Source organism: Oryctolagus cuniculus, chromosome 4, assembly GCF_051225735.1.
Source record: "Oryctolagus cuniculus isolate XC-2025 breed Fujian yellow rabbit chromosome 4, ASM5122573v1, whole genome shotgun sequence".
Classification (NCBI taxonomy): Eukaryota; Metazoa; Chordata; class Mammalia; order Lagomorpha; family Leporidae; genus Oryctolagus; species Oryctolagus cuniculus.
In genome coordinates this window covers 64417716-64445545 of record NC_142870.1, presented here as the reverse complement: position 1 = coordinate 64445545, position 27830 = coordinate 64417716, and the positions used below count along the sequence as shown (strand labels likewise).

Below are 27830 nucleotides of genomic sequence, written 5' to 3'. Positions count from 1 at the left end.
AGGAAAAGCTGAATTGAGTATTTAGGAATCATCCCACCTTTTCCTTCAAATTTATCACCTTTGTAACTGTACACAATTTGTACTCAGGTGTGATTTGAGCTCTATTTACTAGTCTCTATGTTTATCTTTAGAACTCAGGTCCCAGAAGCTGATGCCTGATTTGGACCGCAAAATTATCTAACAGTCCACTTCAGATGTATGTGTGTGTCAGAATGCAATGCTTTGTGCCCTGAAACAGTCATATGTCCTGACCTAGACTGACAGTGACTCTTGATGCAGAAGAAAAACTCACCTGTGTAGATGGGGGCACTTCTTGCGTCTCATTTATAGATCTCTCTGGTCGGGCTTTCATTTGTTCATAGCAGTTTTCATCTATTGGTTCTTGGGAGCCAAAAGATTATGATTTACAATTGAAAAAAGAAAATTGCCAGCACAAATTAAAATACATTCCCCAAATAATATTTAACTTTAAATATAAAAAAGCCTTCAAGAATTTTGTAGTAGAGGCTTTCTGGTGGAGATGTAAGGAACAAAAGAAGTGCAAATCCTCACCTGCAAATCAGATGGTAAAATGTTTAGTGCCACAGCATTTATGTGACAAAAAAGAAATCCCTGCAATAAGGACTGGATAATATATTTTTAATACTATTGCAAGACATGATGGTCTTAACTTAAACTACCACTTAGATGTTCTAGAGATCCCATGAGTTAAACACAGGACTGCCTGTGTTTTTTGCTATTTAGGAGTGATTGTATATTGTGCATGGTGCATAAAACAGTGCACGTACAATTTTGTAGTATCCTCTGTGGGTAAGAAGTTTTACTTAGGGGCATTTTAAAGTCCAATATTTTAATTTGATAACAGAGAGTTTAAATAACGAATACCTCTACTGGAAATCCATGACTGGACAGCCTAATCAGGTTGTGCTAAGGGTCTGAGGTCATATAATGCTGGTCCTAACTTTTGGGGGTTTTTGTACAGAGTCCATCAGCCAGTAGATCTATATGCTTATTTCATCCTTTGGGGACATGCTTATTTCTTCACCCAGCTATGCTCATTTAAAAGGGAAAGACAGAGAGGTAATGATGCATACAATGGTCAGTATCCTGGTAGAAATGTAGAGTCAGCAATTTGATCCAAAGTCCATGAAAAGTGCATATTATGAAAAAACTATGCATGAATTTCAACATTTTTGCATCAAAATAAATATTTAATTTAATTATCCACAAATATTTTCTGGATTTAATTATTTTAAAGGCAGAATGACAAAGAAGGAGAGGGGAAGGTGGAGAGAGAATCTTCCATCCATTTATTCATGTCCCCAAATGGCCACAATGGACTGAGCTGAGCTAGGCTGAACCCAGGAGCGTGGAACTCTAGCCAGCCCTGGAATCTGGGTGGTGGCAAGGTCCTTAGTGTGTGGGCCCTCTTTGGCTGTCTTCCCAGGTGCATTAGCAGGGAGCTGGATAAGAAGCAGAGCAGGCCAGATGTGAACCAGTGCTCTGATATGGGATGTCATCTTTGCAAGTAGTCGCTTAACCCATAGTGTCACAATTTCAGCCCACAAACTTTTTGAAGTACCCTCAGATTCCTGAAAAATAGTTTCAGATTCCTTAGAGTATAGCAATTAGGGGACAAGTTATAATGGAAGGAAAGACAAAATTAAATAAATTCTTGAATCCCATAGAATTTCTATATTGTTAACTTAGTAACATTTCATATTTTGAGATAATATATTTTAAGTTTATGTTATAGTCAACAGAATATTGGCTACACTAAATACAGTGTTCATCAAATAAAAAGGGAAAAGACCATAGTCTAGCAAGAGAATAGGAATAGGTAATACACAACAATCAAAGGGAAAGATATCCACTTCACTCATATAAAGTAAATTTTAAAACAGTCATGAAACCATTGAGACTATAGTATTATGTAATGCTTATTAATTTTTTTTTGGAAAATATTTAAAACAAAGCTTGGCAAAACACCAAATTTGCAGCAAAATCGAAACATCTTCAGAAAAATTTAGTACATGACTGGAAATCTCTGTGCTCTAGTCTTAACAGGTCAACGGAAAATTACTCCAGAGTTCCCCAGCATGAATTTTGTGAGTGCTTACAGAGAAAAGTTGTGAATTTCTATCATCAGAACTCCAGTGTTGTCTGTTTTGAGGAATGTAGGGTGTTTCACTTTTAGGTGACTAAATGATAGAAGCAACAAAAGATTCTTGGAATTGTTAATTGAAGAGAATTTCTCCTTTCAGGGCCATCAGTACAGTCCAAAGTCCTTTGCTAAAAAAGAGTAGGTAAAAATACCCAGAAAGCCTGAGGTTTTCAATGTTCCAAATTATTCACTGTAGATTTCCTTTTGTGTACAGAATAGAAAGCACTGATTATGTGATCAGTTTTTTTGTCCTAGAAATAGCTTTATTTCACAGAATTCTGTATGTGTCAAAATTCACTGTAATAGATTCTTCCTATATTCTCAATACTACTAGAGTTAAATAAGGAGAATATAGAAAAACAGGGTGTTGATTAATCTGTAAATTGTAACACAATCTATAATTCATGATTTTGGAAACATATGAAATATACCTGAGTTTATGGTTACCACTGGGATATTTAATAGTGATCATGATTTTTAAAAATCTATCTCAAATTCTTTGGAAATTAAGTGGAGTTTACTTAATTTATTAATAAATTTAATTTGTGGAGAAGTAAAACTTACCTGGGATTATATTATCTAAGTTACCATAAATTGGTGTGTCTTCAATATAATCTTCATCAACCCTAGAGTAAGAAAAATAATTGATCTTATTAGAGTCCAATTTATACACAATTAGTTATTGATCTATCACCAGAATTCAGTATTGAGTGAACTATTGCATGTTCTTGTTCAACCTCAACCAAACAAGATAGATGTGTGTTCATGTGTGAATGAGTGAACATATGCTTGTATATATATGTATGTATACCCATGATTGAATTTTAACTATTGAAGTAATAATAGTTAATGCTTATTCATCTCTCCCTGTGTTTCACATGCTTCTTGAAGTACATTTCATATGTTTGTTCATGTAATTCTCAGACCAATCCCAATCTGGTAGGCTATACATCATCACCACTTCACTGATGGGGAATTTGAGGCACAAAGAAATTATATAACTTGATCAAGATCACAATACTAGTAAATAGCAGCCCTGGGATCAGAATTAAGTTATCTGTGCTCTTAACAGTACAACTATATTTTCTTTTTACTTACCCAGAATACTAATGTCACAGTTTCTTAATCTTATGTTTTCTGGGGCCAGCTCTGTGGCGTAGCAGGCTAAGCCTTCGCCTGCAGTGCCGGCATCCCATATGGGTGCTGGATGATGTCTCGGCTGCTCCTCTTCCCATGCAGCTCTCTGCTATGGCCTGGGAAAGCAGCAGAAATGGCCCAAGTGCTTGGGCCCCCTACACCCTGGCTCCTGGCTTCGGATCGGTCCAGCTCTGGCCATTATGGCCATTTGGGGAGTGAACCAGTGGATGGAAAACCTTTTTGTCTTTCCCTTTCTCTGTCTATGACTCTACCTCTCAAATAAATAAATAAATCTTAAAAAAAAACCACTATGTTTATTATAGCAGGCATTTAGCTTAGCAATTAGCACAGTTTATCCTACCCCAGAGTGCCTGTTTGAGCCCCAGTTCTAGCTTCCACTCCAGTTTCCTGCCAGTTCAGAGCCTGGGAGGCGGTGGTGTTGCCTCAGGTGGTTGGGTTCCTACCACCCTCATGGGAGCCCTGGATTGAGTTCCTGGTTCCTAACTCTGACCTCAGCCTAGCTCCAACCATTGGGAACATTTGAGGAGTAGATAAGAAGATGGAGGCAATTTCTCTCTTTCTCTTTCTTTTACTCTCTTCCTGTATGTACAACTCTCAATCTCTCTCTGCCTTTTAAATAAATAAAATGTACTTATTAAAAAAAAGCTAGAAACTATGTTTAGTTTATCTTAGACACAGGTTGGCAGATTCAATAAAATTGAATGTCTTTTTATGTCCAGGTACTAGTTTAGGTATTTTACATATATTATATGAAAGGCCCAGAGAAAGTATACAAAATTAATATTATTTTCCATTTCCTAAGGGATAAGCCTGAGATTCAAGTATATGAACTTATTTTAGGCTTATGTGTAATGTCAATAATTACTATGAATTATGACAACTTTCTTCCGTGCCAGTGCTCATTTGACCACAAGACAATCCTATTCTATGTACATTCTTATCCCTATTGTGCCTATAAGAATTTTCAGTTCTCCATGATTCTGAAAAAAAGATATGATATATGTAAATAATGTGAAAAACAGTTCAAATGATACCTGCATGAAATGGTTTGGAAAGTGTAGATTCTGTGTGTATTTTGCTTATCTGATAACAAATGAACTAATTCATAACCTTTCTTTCCATCTAGTAGTTAAATACAGCTTAATATTGTGATAGAGAGTCATCTCTGCTTATTTTTTCTCTTGATTAGAAAAAAAAATAGCTAAAGGTAGAGAATTTTTAATAAAACAACCCATCTATTTTTCTTATCCCACATAGATAGCATGTACAACTGGCAAATGATAAATCATGTAAAAAAAAGTGAACTTCATTTCATTCCTTATAAATGAAAATAAGATGTGATTTTTAATGTAGTGTCCTATGAATACAGGCAGGTCTCAAATGATTAATCAATGCAAATAAACTATTATTCAAGAGTAGTTTTTGATGAACAAACTAAAACATGTATTTTTACTTAGCAGAGCCTGATACCCCCAGTCTATTGTAAAGATGTTGAAAACTTAATCAATAAATCTTTGGCAGTGCTTTATGTGGAAGATAATAGTAATTAACTTGAAATAAATAAACAGCCCTATAAATGAAACACTAGTGCACCTCTGAGTTTGGGGTCAGATCGCACTCTCCTTTTCTATGAATACATCTGAAATGGTCTTCTAACCAATAACTGCACATACTGACACTCAAAAATGATAAAAAATGTATAACAATTATATCTTAAAAGTATGTTTCAAATATTGTGCTTTCATTTATGTTTTTCTCTAGTCTCTATTTTAAGATTTTTATTTTATTGTGAAATCTTTTTCAAAAAAATCCTTAAAGAGTTTATGGATTCAAATAACTCATTTTAAAAATTATTGTTCCTGCCCGGACTTAAATTCTCCATTCACTTGTCTAACTTGTAAAGCAAGAATATTAAAGTAGTTGATTTCTGTGGTTCTTTTTGGTTCTAAAATTCTTTGATGTAAATGTAGGATTCAAAAAATTTAAATAATACTTAAAAATATTTCTACAAAATTAAATAAGACTGTCTCAGTGGGCTGGAAAGTTGAAGATTAAGAAAAGTGTATGTTTAGAGGTTTATCATAATCATAAGTTTGTTTGGGCTAATGTTTATTTTATTTACTTAATGGAATTTCCTTGAATAGATGGGAATATGTCTGGGTCCCAGCAGCATAGAAAAGTTATTTAAAGTCCTGAAAGAGGGTAAAATTGTTTATGGAATGAGTTTAGGTAGAGAAGAGGTTCACTACAGGAGCCCTTGGGAACTCTGGTGTTCAGGTTCAGCTGTTAGTAAGAGAGAAGGGAAACAAGAGAGGTGGCTCAAAGCCCAGAGAAGCAAGCATCCCAAGTGAAGAGTGTCAGTTTGCCAAATGCTATAGATGGACCCAGGAAGATGAGACAATGATTTGACCTTGGACAGTTCATTGGTGACCTTCACAAGAGCTGACTCTGGATTAGTGAGGACAGAAGATCAGATAGAGTAATCCCAAGAAAGAGAAGCAGGCAAATATGGACAGAATGTAGGTGGATCCTTCAGGTTTCGCCATATGGGAAGCAGAACAATAAAGAAATAGCTGTAGAAAAACTGCTTTTAAGGGAGCTTTTTTGTTTTAGCTTTTGGGTATATGTAATATAGTCTGCTTAAGGTGATTTTTGTGTATCTCTCTAGTCCCAAGTATGACCAGAGAGATATTAAGATCACCAAGAATAACTTGGAGGTTGCCAAGGACTTGTTTAAAAGTGTTTTCAAGTCTGACAAATTAAAAAAAAAAATACGGTCTGCTTATGCATTCATATGAATGATGCAAAAGGGATAGAACAGGTAATGATGCAGGGAGAAAAGGGAAAGCTGCCAGAGTGAGATGTTCCTAACTATTTGATTATTACAATTTTGCCATCTTTGATGGGACTATGTCATGGATGTAGGTGCCTTGTACTTGAGGTGAGAGAGCACCAAAGGCTGACGTTGTGGCGCAGTGGGTTAAATAGCTGCTTGTCCTGGCTGTTATGCTTGCCATCCAGCTTCACACTAAAGCACCTGCGAAATGATGACTCAACTGCTTGGGCCTCTGCCACCCATGTGGGTTTCCCAGATGGAGTTCGCGCCTCCTGGCTTCAGCCTGGCCTAGATCTGGCTGTTGTAGCTATTTGGGAACTGAATCAATGGCTGGAAAAAATCTCTCCCTCTCTCTTGCTCTCGCTCTCGCTCTCACTCTCCCTCTCTCGCTCTGTCTTTCAAAAAGTAAATTTTTTAAAAAGAACTCTAGTCCAGAGGAAAAGTTCAAGCCCCAGCAATATTTCATGTGGCTAGAGATTAAGAAGTAAATTTCAGTGCTGTTCTTTGAGAAGCAATGATATATAGCGCAGTGAGGTTGTACTACCAGTAACTGAAGCACTTAAAAAGGAGGAAAGATTTCTAGAGCAGTGATACAGAGCTGGGAAGTGACAAAGAGGTAAGCAAGAATAAGATTTTGGAGCATATTAGCACTTCCCAGGCACTCACAGAAATACTTAGGAAGGGGGTAGACTTCTTGCAGTAACACAGGATAACTTGTACACAAAATCAAGTAAACTGGAGGCTGGAGAACTTAAAGGCACTTTGATTACATGTGTGGCAATGGTCATACAGAGGGCTTCATTTGCATACCTACTTTGGAGTAGATGTCAGAGAAGACGACCCAGTGCTATCATCATGAAGATGCTCAACCCTGAGAACACTTGTGAAGTAACCTGAGACTGAAGGTCTGCTCCAGGGGGCTAGTTATATTTAATTACTGTATTTGGCAAAGAAGGGAAATGAAAAGGATTCCCATCCTGCAGAGTTCCAAAAATCTAATCAATTACCCTGAAGTGGAAGGGTAGCTGGACTGAGATAATGTTTTCTGGTTAAAGGGACTACAGGGCCAGCCAGGAGCAGTCAATGCAAAACTGCAGGGAAGTTGTCCTTATTTCTTTAAAACTATCACCATAAAATTTTTGAGAGAGACTGAAAGCTGAGCAGGCATGATAAACTTAAATTATTGTAAATCTGAACTGCTGTTGTAAATTAGGCAATGAATATATTGCAAGTGAGTAGGAATTTTCTGAAACCTTAGTTCCATCCAATAAGCAGCAACTTTTTCAACTTCCCTGTTTTTTACTTTACAGTAAAAAAACTGAAGTTCACCAGTGCACATTTTATGAAGCTATAAATCTACAATTGAACAATTTGATTAAAAACCAGAATTCTCTGGATCCCTGACCCATGCTATTTCCACTGCACTACCTTCCTTATTCAAATCAAAAGAGAAGAATGGTGTAGAAGTATATTTTAAATGAAAAATAAAGTGGCCATGGGAAAATACCATAAAGTATATATTTGGGTTTATGGTCTGTTTTTGATGCTGTTCTATTCTTAAATTCATTGTATTTCTGATCTACTATCTATTAAGGGCAGGGATTTGGGGAGACATGAAGACAAGATCAAATAAGCCAATTGTTTCCTGTCTAGTCTAGTTGTCCACCAGAACAAATATTGAATAGAGGTAGGAGAACATGATGGAGAACCGATTATTCCAACGTGATAGAAGCTTGTCTCATTTCTGTCTAGCCACAAACCGTTCTGAAACTGAAGCAGCGTCAGTAAATCTTGCCCTTATTTCTGTTTGCTTTGTTTTAATGTTTTAAATGTTAATGACTGAATCTAGCTTTTTGTTTGTTTGTTTCCTGGAGCCTCCATGTGCCCCCTTGTAAAAGTGATGCTGATTCCCAAATCACACAATCAAAGGAAATACACAGCTTATAAAATACATAGACTTATAAATTAAAATACCAGTACCTTCTCTAGATAAAATCTGTATTATATCCTCAAAATTTGCCTGAGTGGAAATTTATTACCATAAAATGTTAAATCCTTTAGAGTATGTCTATATCTATCAATTCCTGTCTTTCTGTCGTTGCAGGACAAGCAGAGTTTGGTCAGCCCAGTTCTCCCTTGCTTGTAATTTTCAAGAATAACCATAGGTGTGCTGGGAGTGCAACATTCTGGATTAAAGATCTGGCTGTGATTGGTCCAGTCCGCTCTAGAAGCACAGTTGTGCTCCTGAGGTGTAGACACAATGTGGGCAGCTTTCTCTGGTCGCTCAGCAGAAGTACAAGTGCAACAGGTGCAGATAACGTCCCATTCACCACCTAACTTGGTTTTCCTGAGCCTTGGGGAACCAGCTTACAGTGAAACCTAGGCTTCTGTTGCCCCTTGCTGCCCGTCTGTAAGTGACCAACCTGCCTCATGCAATTCACTGCTTGTGTGAGTGTTCTGTCTCACCAGAGTCAAGTGAGCCTTCACCGTGCAGTCCAAAGTGTAGTGTGTGGACTCCCATTCTTGGTGGTTGGCAAGTAACGGAGTTTCCCACTGTCCTTGCAGTGGGAGTCCTCACTTGGGACTTGTAGTCAATGTACTTTTTATCTAATTGTTTAGCATAGTGCTTGTTTATTAATATTTATTCACTGAATGGTTTTATAAAAGAGCAAGCCTCTTTTCCGCACTTGCCCTATGGCTAAGAGCCTGCTGGCACTGAGATGAGTAATTTATCAGTTTACCCCTCTGGCTCTTCCCATCCTAGTTCCCAAACCACCAATCTGGTCTTTAGCTAAATGAACTTTCCATCACATTATATCTAAATTGCCTTACAAATTACAAGTATCAAACCAATCACCAAAGAGATTCACTTCTACTTTGTAGATATTTAGGACTTTATTCACGTTTGTTTTAGCAAACTGTAAGGTGATCATCAAATCATTCAATATGAATTAATGACTTGAAATTACCTAATGTTAAAAAATCTGAGGGTGGGGCCGGCACTGTGGTACAGTGGGTAAACCTGCCGCCTGCAGTGTCAGCATCCCATGTGGGTGCCAGTTCATGTCCCAGCTGCCCCACTTAGGATGCAGTTCCCTGTTAATGGGCCAGGAAAAGCAGCAGAAGATGGCCCAAGTGCTTGGGCCCCTGGACCCACATGGGAGACATGGATGAAGCCCCTGGCTCCTGGCTTAGGCTTGGCTCTGCCCTGGCCTTTGCAGTCACTTCACGGTTAACAAGCAGATGGAAGATTGTCTCTCTCTGTCTCTGCCTCTCCCTCTCTGTAACTTTGACTTTCAAATACATCTTTAAAAAAAAAAGTCAAAAGAATCTGAAGCTAAGCGTAATCATAAAAATAAAAATTTGGTGCATTTGTGTATGGGAGTGCCTGCAGCTCAGATCCTGAATCTGCTAGAGACATTTTCACACGTGAAAGATTTTTTTAAAGCATTTTAGAGGCCAAAAGAGGCTCCAATTCTTATCCTACACAGTGCAAAGCTCTGCTTTTCAAAGCCTTTTCAGTCTAGCAATTTCAACATCCCTCTAGGAAATTTTTTGATTTAGATTTTTTTCTACTTCTAAAACAAAAATCTCCAAATTAATTATATGTTTGGGTCAGGATATTCTGTCCAAGAAAATGAAATTTCTGTAGTAGAATTTACACCATAAACTTTACTTTTTTTTAAAAAAAAGTTGATACTGTAAAATTTCTCTGCAAATACCTCAGAAAGTATTAAATAAAATAATTTATATCTATAATTGTATATTATTTTATAGCATATATGTATTACATTTTCCTGTTATCATTTCCCTTACAAACAGCACATTGCCAAACAGTTTTGTTTTTTTAATGTGTTTGTATACAAATCTTAAATTATACTTGGTAATGCTAGATTTTTTTGTACTCCGAATTCTGAGACATAAATCTGTATATAGTTAACTGCATTCCAACAGGCTGATCTGAGTCCTAATTAGGATATATGCTCCTGAAATGAATGAGAATTCTGTAGATGCCAGCATAGAGTCTCATTTCATTCTTCATCTGGCTCTCTCATTGACTCAGGATGAGTTAATAATTAGGGAAGATAGTAATCTTGTAGCTTTTAATCTTCAGATGGGAATAAAAGTAATTAAAATTCACTTTTAATTTTATTTTAACCCAAGTTCAATATCCTTGAGCTAAATCTATAAGCAATGTAACATTTTTTACCTTTCCTTATTAGTTGGGCATCACGAATCAATTTCAACATACCTGGGAATGTAGTCATCAGAGTATCTGTACATATAATCTGAAAGATATTCAAAATACACAAATTAAAATAATCTTTGATATACATTTGTTAAATCTACAGACCGTTCTAGGGTAATATTAGCCTAAGTGTCAGTCAACATCTTTGATTAAGTCATTTGAGCTATCTCTAATTAAACTAGGGATAAAAACATAACCTATTTGGACCATTCAGATTCTCTCTTGATAGTTTAGAATGGAAATAGTACATCTTGTAAGTGATATGGAGCCTGGAGGTATGGCCATTTTATTCGGGGAAAGACTACGGAAAGAAATGGGGGGCCTCCATTCCTGCCTCCCTGTTGGTGCAGTCCTTTGTGTGGCATGCCCGTACTGTCTGTCCTTCAGTTCCAGGAAACACCTCTGCATCCTTCAAATAAGTTTTTCTCTTCGTTCACACTTGGACAGGGTTTTTTTTTTTTTCCCCTTACCATAAATAAATAAGTACATTAAATTAAAAGAACAACAACCAAAAAAATTGAAAACCATAGGACAATCCTGTGTGTGTGTGTGTGTGTGTGTGCGTGTCTGTGTCTCATTTATCCAACTATCCTAAAAGTGTTAACATTTCTTGGCACGTGAGCAATGACACAAAATAATATCAAGAAGGTGGTTCTGGTCATACTGACCCGCCATCCACATGGTACCAATAGTGGTAAGGAAAGATGAGGGTCCCAGGAAGAACCTGGACAAGGCTTTAAAGCAGTGTTTAGAATTAATCAAAACAGTAAGATGGCTTCTATAGGAAATAATTCCCTTTGGTCTGCAGAGACAAGGCTTACCAGAATTGTTATTAGACCAATAAAACCATGAAAAAACTATGAGCCACAACTCAGTAAGTAACCCACTGTTGAAATTTGAAGTTAGTCGTTCAAAGGCAAAATAAAGGAAGTATTTTTATTTCTAGTTAAATGCATATATATATTCAAAAAGATACGGGAAAACATGGTTTTAATATTTTTTAGTGAAAGCAACAGATTCATAATGATTACAAGAAGAAAATTAAGAAAAAATTTAGAGTACTTTTTTTTTTTTGCTTTTAAAAGTTTTATTTCAAGAGAGACCCCCCCATCTGCTGGTGCCACCCCCAAAGACCCAAAATGGGCAGAAGGAGGGATGAAGCCAGGAGGCGGAGGGAAATGTTGGATCCTAGGTGGGTGGCATGGGGAGGGGATGGGGGTAAGAACAGCAGGAGCAGGAGACTGGAACGGAGAAGTAACCAGGAACTTATACAAGGCACTTAAGAGGTGACGCCAATGGCTTCCACCCTCAGTTTGTGGTTCTCTGCCCCCTCTTGCTGCAATCAGCTGCACTTAAAGATCAACCCATTCTTTTGAGGTGGTTTCACCCCATAGAGTGTCTGGGTTCGATTTCTACCTCCTTACACCAACCCAGCATGGGGCCTAAGCTTCTGGATTCTCTTTTTTTTTTTTTTTTTTTTTTTTTTTTTTTTTTGACAGGCAGAGTGGACAGTGAGAAAGAGAGAGAGAGAGACAGAGAGAAAGGTCTTCCTTTTTGCCGTTGGTTCACCCTCCAATGGCCGCCGCGGCCGGCACGCTGCGGCTGGCGCATCGCGCTGATCTGAAGCCAGGAGCCAGGTGTTTCTCCTGGTCTCCCATGGGGTGCAGGGCCCAAGGACCTGGGCCATCCTCCACTGCACTCCCGGGCCATAGCAGAGAGCTGGCCTGGAAGAGGGGCAACCAGGACAGAATCTGGCGCCCCGACCGGGACTAGAACCCGGTGTGCCGGCGCCGCAAGGTGGAGAATTAGCCTACTGAGTCACAGCGCCGGCCCATAAGCTTCTGGATTCTAAACAGAAGCATCTGTGTGAGCTTGGGGCTAGAATTACTGGCACTGAGCCACCCTCCCAGGACCCTGGAAAACACCTTTGGGGTTACTACCACCCCCACAGCACGGCAGCACTACAGGCCCCCTGCTCAAACCAGACCAGATCTTGGTATTACCCCATAAGCTCTGGGAGGCACCTGCCTGGCACAGGCAGGGCCGGGTAGCTGCCCCCTCCCTAGTACATAATGCTCAGTGGAGCAGCCTGTGAGGAGGTAGGATATCCCGGTGAGGCTTCCTCAGCAGTGGGGTACAGTTTTGATAATGAAGATCCTTATTATGAAGAAATCTGTATAATCCACTCAAGAAATATTGATGTTGAACAGGATTGAGACATATAGCATGATATTTGTTATATTTGAATGCTTCTTATTCAAATTGATATCAAATAAAACCTATTCATAGAAAAATAAGACCAGTGTTATCTGAACCTCTGACCATGACTCAGCAACTGTAACCAAATGGTGATCTTTCAGATTTAACAAATGATGAAGCACTGTTTGTTGGTAAGGAACTGACAATAACATTTTCACAAAATTAAGTCACCAAATGGCTACAATATTACTTTTAGTTAGATTTCTGTGCAACAAAGTTCAGTTATACGCAAGAGATGTTACTAATCATTAAAGAAACATTAGTGGAACAATTTATGAAAATAATCACAACGGCAGATGGACATGTCACACATCAATTTGTCTGGAAGAATTCTGTGAAGGACCAAATGAGGGAAGATTTATTTAGTAAATTGCTATGGGACCAAAAGTGAAGAATATAATTCATTTGGGATATGTCAGAAATACACGTCATCTAGTCCACAGGAAGTGTCCTACCATGAGTTGCACATAGGAGATGCAGTTATTATCAACTTTTTTCAGATTAGTTGTGTGAATATGAATGGACATGGATGCTGGGAGAAGGCCAAGAGAACACAGTGATGGTACACAGTGGCCAGTTAATAACAGTCCAGGAGAATCCAAAGCTTTGAGAAGTTAAAATAATATCAGTAATCTCAGAAGAAAAAGTAGCTAATACAGGTCAGAAAATTGTCCATTGGAAAATAAAACAGGAGGTGACATACATGTTGGTTTCTATGTGAAGGGAATGCTTATTCTCAGGTGATTATTATGATTATTATTCAGATTTGTCTGGAATTAAACTGCATGTACAAAAATTTAGTCAAATTGTAGCCTAATACACTATGGGAAAAAATCAGAGTAAGGAAACAAAAAACTTCAGATTTGGGACCACATCTGCCAGGTATTTGCCATAAGACAACAACTTTAAAACTGTGATTCTCAGTTTTTCAACAAAGTAGGGATATAATGTCTATAAGAAGGAATAGATGTGGAAAAGTAAATACAATAATTCGTTAAAACATTTTATAAAATGAAAAAAAATCCTTATGGATATTGTACATCATAATACATGTGCTATAACAAGCCACAGTTTTGCTGTGACTATTTCAACTGGGAAGTTTCTTCATTAAATGAGTTAGCTGAATCAGGCTGGCACTACTAAGAGGGTATTTTGAACTTAAAAAATTCATAAATAAGACTTGATTTGGAATAAAATTACTAAACTCTCACCTTTGACAAGAACAACTAAACATTAACTTGAAAGAAAAGACAATGATAATTTGAAAACAAAAATAGTGTCACTTTTAAATTAGAATAAGAAAAAAATGGAATAGAGTAAAAAAATCCTCCAAAACATACTAATACTTTTAGAGGAGAATATAGATTTTTTTCAATTGGAAGGGTAGGAAGTACAAGTGTTAGTGCCTGAAAAGTGTACTTGTACAATACACAAACGGATAATTCTGCAAAAGGCAGACACAGATGAATGGATCATGAACAGAAAACAAAATTAGAAGTAAGAACAGAAAGCATTGTGGGAAGAAAAAGGAACAGAAACAGCTCCATAAATGATACAATATAATAATGTGATGCTCATATAGAAGGAAAGGAAATGAAAACAATGGGAAAAAAATAAGTAATGGGTAGAGGACATTACATTTCAAACCAGCTCTATTGAAGAAGCACCCTGAAATTGGATTTAAGAAGTTCAAGAATATCACATACCACGAGACTTTTAGAGTTTAAGTGTGTAATCAGGAGCTGAGAGATCAGTATTGAGTGATTTTAGTTTTATACTATAAAACTTCTTCCTAGAAGAAGACTAATAAAATATGATCTCTTTCAATGGGGGCAGTAATGAAAGAGTCGGAGGTTATAAATGAGACTAAAGGTCAGCAAGCCCAAGCTCCTAAAAAGATCTTGCTCTGTCATAAGGGTTCATATGTTTATTTAAAAATACACTCTGCCTTGTAATTTTCAATGCTATTTAGCAAAGTTTAAAAATGTGCTTTGAAACGAAGCAGTTAAATGCGTAGGATTGCATGTGAGAAGAGGTAGGTAAGTTTTCAAAATTCTCTCCTGTGATTCATATGCAAACAGTTGTGGTCAGGTTCACGGTTGAGAGGGTATGATGCAAATACATCTGCTTTTATGTTTTCTCCTTTCTAGTGTTCATCCTTCTATGCACAATTCACTGCAACAAGAAACAGCCGCTCATTGTTGGAACTCCATCATAAAATCTTTCTGATACATTTTCATCATGAAAATATGAAAAATGACATGAATTTCTACTGAATAGCAGATACACAGATAGGCCTTTCATGAATGACAAGCCATGCACTTATTTATTCTCCCCAAAACAGAGAGGGAGCACTGGATAAAGAATATTCTTTGGATTTAAAGGAGACAAAACTAGTATATACCTATCAGAAAATGAAATAAATACAATCCTCCTAAGGAACGGAATTGGACAAAGAATCACAAACAAATGAAAGATTTATTTTCAGGGGAAGAAAGAACCATATTTTAAGGCTCCTACCTAGCTGCTAGAGGAAACATCAAGGAGAGGCTTATCTTGTCTATCTGATTGAATGTGTAGATACTGTACGGTTGCTGGGATAGAGATTTTCTTTTGTAAACTATTTGATACACCAGCAACACTTATTCACTGACTCTTTGCCAAGGTGGAGTCATATCTTGCAGGTTTCTTAGCCACAAAGTATAGCACAAGTTGCAAACATGAAAAAGTTACAAGAGGCCAGATAGAGGGGCATTGCATTCACAGCCCAAGCTGGCTGCTATTGATAGAATCTCTTCTAATCTGTCCAGGAAAAACAAGACAGGCAGAAGGCTTCAGGAGGCCTGAGAAGGAGCCCAACAGTTTGCAAGATTAATCCCACATCTGCATAGACTCTGTGAGGGAGAACCATGGTATTTGTTCACATAACATGGAAAGGATGGCAGCATGATTACAATGTGAAGACATGTCACAAGTTGTGGAAAATGGAATTAAAATATAAGTTAATTTTGGTGCAAAAAGATAGAAATACATGCATACATTTTTCGTACTATGCATTTCCATGAACTTTCTGAAGATAGCTTGTAATTGTGGAAAGATGTCAAGAGAACTTGGGGCAGTTGGGAAAGGGCTGTAGCGAGGAAGCACAGAGCTGGGATGAAGACAATGAAGACAAAAGGCATTTCTATAGCATTGATATTTGCTGCTTCAAAGTAAACCTTGTGTAAGACCTACGGTTGTGTGGTCCACCTAAGGAGAGCCCATGACTGCCCAAATAACATGATTTGTGGTCCAATAATCTTTAGCACCAACTCCACAAAAACCTATAGAAAACTCCCTAAAAAACAGACTTGAATGTGACTTACATGACTTTACAGACTTAAATAATACAGAGAAGGGGGTAGAAAGTGAAGAGGAAGCTGGCGAGGACCTGGAAGGCATAGTGATAGTGTGGGTGCCGAAGAGGCCAGACGAAGTAATGTTAACTGAAATAACAGATTTTGAAATTAAATGAAATGACATGTTGCCACAATAGGCCCTTAATAATTATTTGTGGAAAGAGGGAAGGAAGCCCTAGGACTTCATAGAAGTTGATGTGGGCTGTAGCAGCCCTATGACCAATGCACTAATTTCCTTACACTGTGCTAAGGTATGCACATAGAATTCTCAAAATTCTATAGTCTAGATGGTATTTTCCAAATGTTATAAAGAAACTGAGATTCACAGAAGTTATGATACTTGACTTATATCACAAGATTTTCCAGCCAAATATCAATAGCAAAGTTCTAATTCACATCAGGTTGACTTCAAAAGTTTTGCTGTTAAAAAGTTGAGGGAATTGAAATTGATATGCAAAAACATCAATAAATACAATGTAATATTTCCTGATTTTTAAAAAATTTTAATATTTTCTACCACTCTACTTTTGGGCAATAAAGTCATATATAGTTTGTCTGAGGCAGTAAGAGCTTACACACTTGAAAAGCAAAGAAGAAAGAAACCTCTTCATAAAAAGCAAAATGAGCAGGTTTCTCATTTTTATTCAGGCTATTGTCTTTTACCACTGGTCAGCTTGCCATTTTAAGTAAACTACTTCATGAGGTTGTATAATGCAAAATGGTATGGACACAGGTAAATAAATTCCAATGCAAACACTACCAAAAATGAGAATTGTAAATCCTTTTCACGTTGAGTTGTAAAAAACTAAAAAACGAAGGTATGTTGAGTACTTCTGGGGCAGAAGTAATAAGTCAGTAAAATTAGCCAGTATTGATCTTGACCATGTTGGTTCCTAACATCTTTATTCATCACAATTCAACACAATTAAAAGGCTTAAAAACAAATGACTACTTAGATTGGAAATCAAATTTGCTAGTTGAAATCTGAATTAGACCACTGGGCTCAGATTAAACATGTCAATCTATCATTGCCCAGCCTGACAAAAAAGTCTTAAGAGTAACCACAGGCACTTAGTTAACAAAATAAGAGTAGAAGAAATTATTTTGGACAGAGAATCGGAAAAACTGGATACTTACTCTTGATTTTGCTATTAAAGTGTTGTATGATCTCACTCACTATGCCACTCATTTTTCAGTATCTCATTTTTTTCACACCTGTATTACCATAATAACTTCCTCATTTTTACATGTTATAAATACTTAAGAATATACTCCCAAGAAGACCAAGGACATTCCCTGTAATGTGACCATTGTTCTAAGTTAGATTTATGCAACTTTTCTTGGGCACATGTCTAACTTAATTTTGTTAATTTGGTTTCATTTCCTTTGTTAAATGAAAATGCATGTACCCTTTCTTTTATATTCTTTTCTTACTAATTAAGTGTTCTACTCCTAGGAGTTTCTTGGCTTTAGAATGTGAAGACACCTCCCAGAAGTAGTTGAGCTCTGATTCTTCCATCTTTCTATCCACGTACTTCACAGCATGCAAAGGCTGGGCCAATTGCTGGGCATTACAACTATTTCAGTCATGCTGCATGTGGGCAAAATCTGCATGGTTGATACTACTGCTCAGTCTGTTGAAAAATATGGCAGTAGAGGTTCCTCTTGACTTACCTACCTAGCCCCTGGGAGTGTTTGTTAAGAAGTCCAGGGTTCAGTCATTTGCTGTGCCAGTCCTGTTTGGAGTCCATCCCTACCTGAAATCCTATGAGGAACCTGAATGGTGCTGGAATATTGAGACGGCTTGAGTGGAAATTTAAGGAGCCACTTTCCACTTTTCCCATCATCATCACAGAGAGCCTTAGTGGTTACTCCAGAATATACCACAGTTTCATGTCTTGTTCAATGAAAGCAGGAAAAACCTGTTACCAGGATAATCCTTTCTAACTCTACACTGTCAGGCTGAGATAAGATAAATTTGGGAAGTTTTTTTTTTTTTTTTTCACTTTTTTAATATGATCACAGATTAAATTAAGACAAGCCTCAAGGTGAAAAAAATTAAAAAGATTTTCTACAAATAAAAGCATTGTATTGAAAGTTGCTTCATAAAATTGCCTACTGCCATATGTTTTTAGTGAGTTTACAGCCTCCACTGAAGCAGGTATCATGTGGCTACTTGTTAAAATGTCTTACCTTGTCGCTTCTTTTCCACATAGTGGGAAATGTTGAAGATCAGCGATATAACCAGAGCCAAACCCAAGAAGGCTAGAAGTCCCCAGAGAAAAAAGGGGCACCCAGAGTTTCCTGGAAACAAAAGTAAATATACCAGGTATAAGCAGCTGCTCACTCACTTGCTTTGTTCTATCTAAACCCACAATGAAAGCCATCACATTTATTCACAATGAAGGACCAAATCCTCTACCAGGAAATGATTAACATTGACAACCCAAAGCTTCTTACACATTTCAGAGTGGGTGTTGGTGACCTATTGGATATTAATTTGTTTCCCAGGAAATGTCAGGAAGAATCTGGATTAGGCATATCCACCACCATACATGTAAAAAATGCATTTCCTTTTGGAAGTTTGATCAGTATGAGTATAATCTCTACAAAAAATGAATTTGGAAACTACTGCCAGTTGTGCTAACCTGTAATAGGTCCAGTGGCAACCCCAGGAAATATATGCTTGCATGAATGCAGACTGTTGGTCACATCAGAGTCACGTGAATAGAAGCAATCTCTTGACTGACCTCAATTTTGAGAAGAATAAATGAGAATGTGTTCTCATCTCTTTTTTTTTCAAACTGAGAGACCTAAAGTTTTTATTTTTACTAATAAAATGCAAGCCATTTTACTAAAAGAACAGAACATTAGATGTTTTCTTGTGTTCTAATATGGTTCTCTCATAGACCAAGAGTATCATTTTCAAATTTTTGTTCATTCAAGTTATTCTAAGAGAAATAGTGGTTAAATAGTATCGCTTAAAATCTAAATTATTGTTTTTGGCAGATGTTCATCCATTGTTAAAACTTTAAGCATAGCAATTATACAGTGTAAAGACAATTTTGCAGAAAACTATAATATAACGTAAGTTCTCCAAGAATACATTTTACAGCTTATCTATAGTAGAGTTGAGCAGAAATTTGCATTGCCCAAAGTTAAGCACTTAATGAATTTATTAATAATTAACTTTGACTAAAATGTACTTGTAACCCTGCTTTAAAAATAGTGCAGTCTAGAATTATTGTATCAAACCCCTATGGCATACATCTTTGGACTTTGATTATTCACTTATCACATGCTGAAAAAAGGCAAAATTGATTTTGTTTGTACAAAACTATCAAGATCTAACCAGTAGAAAGAACTTTGAGGTCTTTATATTTTGGGACATGTCCCAGGAATGTTTGCAAAGTTTCTTAACAGAATTTTGAGACTGCTTCGATTTCACTGACCCTTAAAGCATACAATCCGCCCTAATGTAGCAACAGAAACTTAAACTTCAGATTGCAGTTAGAAATAGAATCTAAAATAATTTGTTATTGTCCTTTTTATTCTCTTTAATTTTCCACATTTTCAGAGCCAGCACTCTTGTACAATAGGTTAAGCCTCCACCTGTGGTACCAGCATCCCATATAGGCATCAATTCTAGTCCCATCTGCTCCATTTACAATCCAGCTCTCTGCTAATGCCCAGGGAAAGCAGTGGAAGATGGCTCAAGTGCTTGGGGCCCTTGCATCCATGCCGGATACCTAGAAGAAGCTCCTGGCTTTGGATCGGCCCAGCTCTGTATGTTGCAGCCATTCTCTCTCTGTCTCCCTCTCTCTCTAACTCTGCCTCTCAAATAAATGAATAAATCTTTTTTAAAAAAGGATAAAATTTTCCACATTTTCTGCCTTTGTTATCCAGGCAAAATATGGTTTAAGAAAAAGAATCATCCATATGAAACATACCATTGAACTAATTATTTAATAGGGATGCAGTGGACTATAGATAGTATTAATACATCATTTGGTGTTTCAAGTAGAAACTCCTGGGAATATTCTAAAGAATTGTTATATTTTTAGGCATATAGCTCATGTAGATATTATAATTAATCATTTGTTTTTGATAGATATTCTACTTTAAGCAAATCTCTAAGATTATGTAATTTGCTTTTTTTTATCTATTCATATCATTGGCTCTTTGATTTCTCTTTACCTTGACTTATTTACTTATCTTTTATACTATTATATGAACTCTAATACCTCTTTTTCTGAGGCAGGTGTAAATAAATACACATAAACAATAAATCTCTAATGTTTATCATCCTTGGGAGACCCAACATAATCTATCTCCTTTCTAGTGTTTTCTCCTTTCCATTTCCCACAGCTACTAGCATTTCGTATACACAGTTGTAGTTTGGACAAATTAAACATAGTATAAGAAGTCATACTTCAAGGAAGTAAGCAGAAAGTTGCAGTGTCATTTTAAAAATTGCACTGAGTCTAACTATAAATCATCCTATCATTTTGAAAAAATTGTATTTCAAATAGAATTTTTACTTTCTTCTTTCCAATTAAAGGGGAGAGTTAGAGTAGTTTTATTAGTCCATTGACTTGCACCAAAACATAATTTTGCTTTTAGGTACAAAGAAGCAATCACATCAATATTGCAAGCCTTCATTTTATACTAACATCTTTAAGGAAAGTCCCAATAATTGTAATAAACCGTGTCAATAGTACTAGGGCAAGAACATGGGTCAGGTTGTACATTCCTTTAGTGCAGTGTTTTATCATTTACTGTAAGAGTATGATTGTCTCACATAATCAGGTAGAGGTCATTTCAAACACAAGCTAAATTCTAATGTCTGTGAGGTTGTTTAGTAAGGACCAGAGTTTATCTCTGATTTTGAGAGTCTACATGTCCTAACACTCTCCTTTCCAATATTTTTTCTCTTGTAGTGTAGTGTGAAGCAAGTTTTCAGCAGGAAGACTTCCATTTTCAAGTTTATATTTCATGACTTTTTAAAATTTTTTACACTTAAAAATATTTTTCATTTGAGAGATCTTCCACTTCCATCTGCTGGTTCAGTCCCACATGACCACAACAGCCAAGGCTAGGCTAGAGCCAAGAGCCTGGAACTCTGTCTAGGGCTCCCACACAGGAAGCAGGGACCAAACCCTTAGGCCATCATCTGCTGCCTCTCAGAGCAGTAGCAGGAAGATGGATCAGAAGCGGAGCAGCTGGGTCTAGAATAAGCACTCTGATAGGGAATGCCAGTGTCACAAGCAGAGGCTTGACCTACTGTACAATGGCTGGCCCCTTTTACTCTTTTTTGATTGCCAATAATAAACAGCTCAACTTTGCAAAACAAAACAAACACACAAAAAGAGTAGCTACTTCCTAGCTTTCAGGGATGGGGATTGTCTGGACAGTGGGCCATATATAGCTTGTAAAATCATTTGGTCTGGCCCTTCCAAAGAAAACTTCCAGTGGGACCTGAAATTCAATATATCTGTAGCAGGCTAATTTCTAAGATGATAATTTTGTATGGCCCACAAGTAGAATTATAAATATCCAAATGGTCTTTTAGCAGAAAAAAAGGTTTTCCATCCCCGAAATGGTGAAAAATGTCAGCTTGAATGGTAGATCTGCATATACTCACACATTCACATTCCCACGATTTCATACCTCCCCTTAATCAATAATTCTTCAAGTGTTATATGTGTGAATATATATATATCCATATTTGTGTGGTATCTACTTAGTACAGACAGTGCCTCTTATAAAATTGGATGTGCAAAATGTGTGAAAATTCTTGTCAATAGGAGCAATCACTAGTATCATTGTTCATTGATTAAAATTACTTCTATTTATATATCTTTTATCAATTTAAAAAGAACTCTCATGCAATCTATATGTAGCTATTTAAACTATTAAAAGTCCAAAAGTACTCAAGAAATTATTAGCAATAACATTTAGGAGAAATGTGATTTATGTTTCGATCTTAATTTTAAACTGCCACAGGCTAATGGTGGCTGATTTAAAAACAGTATTTATTTGAGAGGTAGAGTTACACATAGAGAGAGGGAAGACAGAGAGAAAAGTCTTCCATCTGCTGTTTCACTCTCCAAATCCACATGGGCCAGAGCTGTGCTAATCCAAAGTCAGGAGCCACGAGCTTCTTCTGGATCTCCCATGCAGGTGCAGGGTTTAACACTTGGGCCATCTTCCACTGGTTTCCCAGGCAATAAGCAGAAAGAAGAGGAATAGCTGGGATGTTGGCACCACAGGCAGAGGTTTAGCCTACTATGTTACAGTGCTGACCCCCCGTAGATTCTAATTTAATAAGACCTATGACTCCATTAATACCAACAATAATTGGCAGGCACTGCATTTGAAATCTACAGTTGCATGTATTCTGGGAAGAAACCCAGCTAAGAAAATATAATATCTTCCTACAGGCAGGTTTGGTTTCCACAGAATCCTTTACTTCAGCAATCAACAATAGAGAAAGCGATAAATATAATGCCTTAATTATTTCTATACAGGCCGTCTTTAAGACAAGTGTGTGAGTTTAGAGTGTATAGTTTAGTACAAAGCTGTTCTTACTTGAGAACTCTATTACAGAAGGGAGCATCTTTGCATTTCAAGAATGTCTATATACACACCCATCATCCACGTCAACAAAAGGCATTGGAATCATAGACATTAGCACAGCAGGGAGCTCGCACATCACATCCAGGCTACCAAGTAAATAATATAGTTATCAAAAATCTGAAATCCACCAATCTTTAACAAATATCTTTTATGAACAAAGAGTTGTTTGAGAAATGAATGGTGTATGTCAGGGAGTAGACTATGATGGGAAGAAGGATTATAGCAATGCCAGCTTTGGAATATCTGTTTTTAGTGCGGAGAAAGGAGAGCAGACAAATACTAGTTGTGTGATTGGTATTGTGCAAATCACTGAATCTCATTAAGAACTGGAGTTCAGTTCTTCACCGGTGTGATGCTTTCTTTTTTTTGTTGTTTATTATTTTTAACTTTTATTTAATGAATATAAATTTCCAAAGTACAGCTTATGGATTACAATGGCTTCCCCCCCATAACGTCCCTCCCACCTGCAACCCTCCCCTTTCCCACTCCCTCTCCCCTTCCATTCACATCAAGATTCATTTTCGATTCTCTTTATATACAGAAGATCAGTTTAGCATACATTAAGTAAAGATTTCAACAGTTTGCTCCCACACAGAAACATAAAGTGCAAAATACCATTTGAGTACTAGTTATAGCATTAAATCACAATGTACAGCACACTAAGGGCAAAGATCCTACATGAAGAGTAAGTGCACAGTGACTCCTGTTGTTGACTTAACAAATTGACACTCTTGTTTATGGCATCAGTAATCACCCTAGGCTCTTGTCATGAGCTACCAAGGCTATGGAAGCCCCTGAGTTCACTGACTCTGATCATATTTAGACAAGGCGATGGTCAAAGTGGAAGTTCTCTCCTCCCTTCAGAGAAAGGTACCTCCTTCTTTGATGGCCCCGTTCTTTCCAATGGGATCTCACTCGTGGAGATCTTTCATTTAGTTTTTTTTTTTTTTTTCCCAGAGTGTCTTGGCTTTTCGTACCTGAAATAGTCTCATGGGCTTTTCAGCCAGATCTGCATGCCTTAAGGGCTGATTCTGAGGCCAGAGTGCTATTTAGGACATCTGCCATTCTATGGGTCTGCTGTGTATCTCACTTCTCATGTTGGATCGTTCTCTCTCTTTTTTATTCTATCAGCTAGTATTTGCAGACACTAGTCTTGTTTATGTGATCCCTTTGGTTCTTAGTCCTATCATTATGATCAATTGTGAACAGAAATTGATCACTGGGACTAGTGAGATAGCATTGGTGCATGCCACCTTGATGGGATTGAATTGGAATCCCCTGGTATGTTTCTAACTCTACCATTTGAGGTAAGTTAGAAACATACCTGTGTGATGCTTTCTAGTGTATGGTGAACAATCAATACTTAGTGAATTTCATTGGAGAAAGTATACATATTGGAGTGAGCACCAGATATTTCAGAGTATACACTACACTGGATTTCTTGTTGTTTTTACAATTAAACTTTTGAGATTGGTAAACTTCAAACATACTATTGGGGTTGAAGTGCTGCCAAAGTCTAGGTGTAGATGAATCTAAGCGTGTATCTGGCTACACTCAGATTCATATATGCACTTACTGTTTCTTACAGGTGATGCACCTTGGTAAGACTGAAGGTGATATAGTTTTGTGGAACCTTTTACCCAACAACTACTATGTTTCTTTTGACATTTCAAGAAAACCTATTATTTTTCTTTCTTCCAATTCAAAAATGCTGAAAAAAAATGAAATAAAATGTCAGGATGACTGCCCAATAATGATGTCTATGATTAAATAGCCCAGCACTTTGTGGGCATTGATTTCTCAGAACTGAGACCTATAAGTGACAATCTTTCTGGAATTATAAAATCATTGCCAAATATTACCTAAATTAAATGGTGAAACATTGTCTTTGATCCATCTGCCATTTGAAATGCACCTGAGTTTAGTGGAAGGTTAAGCTTTTGATTATAAAGAAAATTGAAAGTATGTCATGGTAAAAATTAAAAGAAAAATAAGAAAAGAAGGAGGGAGGGTGGAAAGAGGGAAGGAGGATAAAGTGCTCATCAACCTGTAAATAGGAAACAAATAAAATATTTCCCATTTTATAGATAAACCTTTTAAAAAATGGATTTCTAAGTTAGTCCTACCAAGTCTGTAAAAGAAATACTTTTATTCTGAAACAAAAGCAAAAAAAAAAGCAATTTAGTAGGCTCAAGGTAAAATAAAACTGAGTGAAGACAATGAAAATTATTTTTAAAAATATATAAACTACATTGTGTATCATTGTTTAAATTAATGGTATTCCAAAGGAATGTTTTTCACCATTTGATTCAGCTAATATGATTTTATGTGACGGCAGAAACACAATGGGAATTATGATATCAGCATGTTTATTGATAATGCAATGACTATAGGCATGTAGACAGAACAGAAAGATCTGTGTTTTTCATCTCATACATTGTTTCAACTTGTACTTGTTGGAGTGTTCAAATTTACTTTCCTTTACACTTATCTAAATACAGAATATATTACTGTATATATCTCCTAGTTAATATTAAGTTTTGCTTTACTTTGTTCTGGCTTTTCAGATATGTGAAGCTTTAAGAATAAATACTTTTTATTATTTGAATCTCTTCTGTGGAGTTGAGAAAGGTTTCAATTGACAATGGAGGAGCGCTGAATTACATATGAAGGGGAAACCTGCACTACAAAATGTCATGGAGGACATTTTATCACACGTCTTCTACAGTTGGAATTAACTAGTCCTGGAAATAGCTTAATGTCATAATCACTGCCTTTGGCCTTGTCACCCTTCCAGAGTTGCTCGTTATCATTAGATCACGGCAATCGTACTAGTACTGCAATGTCTATTTTTGCATAAGACAAGCAAAATTAGAACAATTCTTTTGTTCTTTTGTTCTTTGCTAACTTATGAACTGGGAAAGACAAAGAGAGATGTGAAAATCAGATGTCAGCTTATTTGCCCTGTGTGACTTATCCTTTCAGATCTATAAAAAAAACTGTGAAGCAAATTCAAAAACATAATAATATATAATATTTTCACTTAATAAATGACCCATACAAATTAACAAAAAAAGTGCTATAAGCACAATAATTAAGCAAAATTTATAATCAGACAACTTACAAATGATAGAATTACCATTTAAAAGCCCATGCAAAAATTTTCAGCCTTATAATTAAAGTAATGCATATTAAAACAATGGGTAAGCATGTTGTGCTTATGAAATTAATAAATATTTTTAAAAGAGACCAGCCTGTGAATGAGAGAAACTTCTAGGACAACAATGAATCACCATCACTCTTGGAAAAGTAACTTGGCAATGAGACTTAAAAAGTTCATAATCCAATTCTCGACATGTTTCCCAAAAGACAACCATTCGGATAGAAAAAAGCTGTAAGATTGTTCATCTTTCTGTCATTTAAAGTATTATTAAGTTGGATAAAACTTAAATGTTCAAATATTAACAAATGACTAAACAAATTATAATTAACCAAATATATGTCATTTTGTGCATTTATTAAAATGATTAGGAAGAAGTCATTATAAAATAGGAAATGATTATGTTTGTGAAAAATCTGAATATATAAGTTTATGCATTCCAGCTATTTTAAGCAAACTATATATACTACAAAGAAATACAAATAGGAAGGAAATACAACATAGTATTTTGTGTTTTTAAAGTAATAGGAAAGTTTTTTGTTTTTTTATGTATATTTTACAATTCTCTCACCTTATACAATATACATGCTTTCTCTTAGAAAAAAGATGTTTGCTGAAGAGCTAAAAAAGTCAATAAAAGAATACAGAAGGAATGAGCCATCAGTGAGAATTCATAACAGCACATCAACGAGGGTCCAATCCTCACTATCCTTGCAAAACTGATTAAATTTTACGGGTCTTTTCAAAATTCTCATCTCCCAGAATGTTGGCAATCAGGTTGATTACTGGGAAAGATACTGCAGTACCTAATCTCTGAGAAATTAGAATGTAATTACCCCTATCCTGCCTCATATCTAAACTAAACTACAGGGGAATATGCGTGGTCAACAAAAGCTGCTTTTCAAATAAGTACTTCAAATGGCATACTTATCAATGAACACTTACTGAACACCTGCACCTAGCTTTGTATTAAAAAACACTGCCCATTTTTTCTTTCAGGAGAATATAGTCCATCATACTCACTAATATTTTCCAAATGCATTCAAATTATACTAAAAGTTATCTCACATTTTAAAAAGTATGCTAATTTACATCCCAAATATTAAGTGTATTTTTGTTAAGACTTGAAAACTATAAGTGACATTTTTAGGCATAGGAATGAAAGAAGAAAATTAAAAATGCCACTTACCTGACATGCTTCTTCTTTTTAAATCAGAAAAATCTCTATGTAGCCATCAGGAAAATGCATTGATTAAAAATGCTCCCACAAACTTTTTTTCTAATGTAATGTTACAGTTATATGCAGCATGGCAGTAAAACTTATCTTTATCAGTGCTTGTGTGTTTTTTTCTTGCTCTTCTGTTTCTTAAACTCTTTTGTATGTACTTTGTTCAGTTACAAACAGGAAATGTGGTGATGGAGGTTTCTAGAGTTCTGATCTGAAACCAGTAGACTTAACATTGTGTAACGTGGGAAAAAAAAATCCTACAAGTCTCTGTACTCTGGTATTTGAATTTGTGTCTCTGCGTGAATCTATTTTAAAAATAAATAACTAAATTAAACGACAAATTAGACTAGAAGAAATCTTTCATATGTCTGGAGAGAATCCAGGTATCTCCTCACAAGTAAATTCTCATGGAAAGACAATTGCATATGCTAGCTGATGAGGGAATACTAAGGCCGTTCTGAATATGCTCAGCTTTGAACATGACGGTCAGAAAGGAATGATAGTTTTTGATCACTTGCTGTGTACTATTGCCCTCTGTACATTTTGCTACCAGGAGATTTGATACCTGCCTTGTTTCCAACCAACCCTGTCCCAGCCACTCTGAGGCTGTCTGGGCAATCAGGAGCCACCTGGCAACAGTCTAGTTCTCAACTGCCATGCCAATGCCCGTGTCAGTTCTTTCACATCTTTTTTTTTTTTTAGAACTTTTATTTAGTAAATACAATTTTCCAAAGTACAG

The 27830-nt window shown here is 36.4% G+C and overlaps 1 protein-coding gene across 1 annotated transcript in view; it reads right to left on the bottom strand.

The window, feature by feature from the left end:
• The window catches only part of TRAT1 (T cell receptor associated transmembrane adaptor 1), a 34339-nt gene extending 7040 nt beyond the window's left edge, over window positions 1-27299 (bottom strand). The window contains exons 1-5 of the mRNA XM_051819076.3: window positions 27053-27299; window positions 18258-18368; window positions 10411-10447; window positions 2729-2790; window positions 293-381 (exon numbers count right to left, since the gene is read on the bottom strand). Coding sequence (XP_051675036.1) covers window positions 293-381; window positions 2729-2790; window positions 10411-10447; window positions 18258-18368; window positions 27053-27059 — 306 coding nt within the window. The 5' untranslated portion in view covers window positions 27060-27299. The remainder of the gene's footprint in view (window positions 1-292; window positions 382-2728; window positions 2791-10410; window positions 10448-18257; window positions 18369-27052) is intronic.
• Between the last annotated feature and the right edge of the window lie 531 nt (window positions 27300-27830).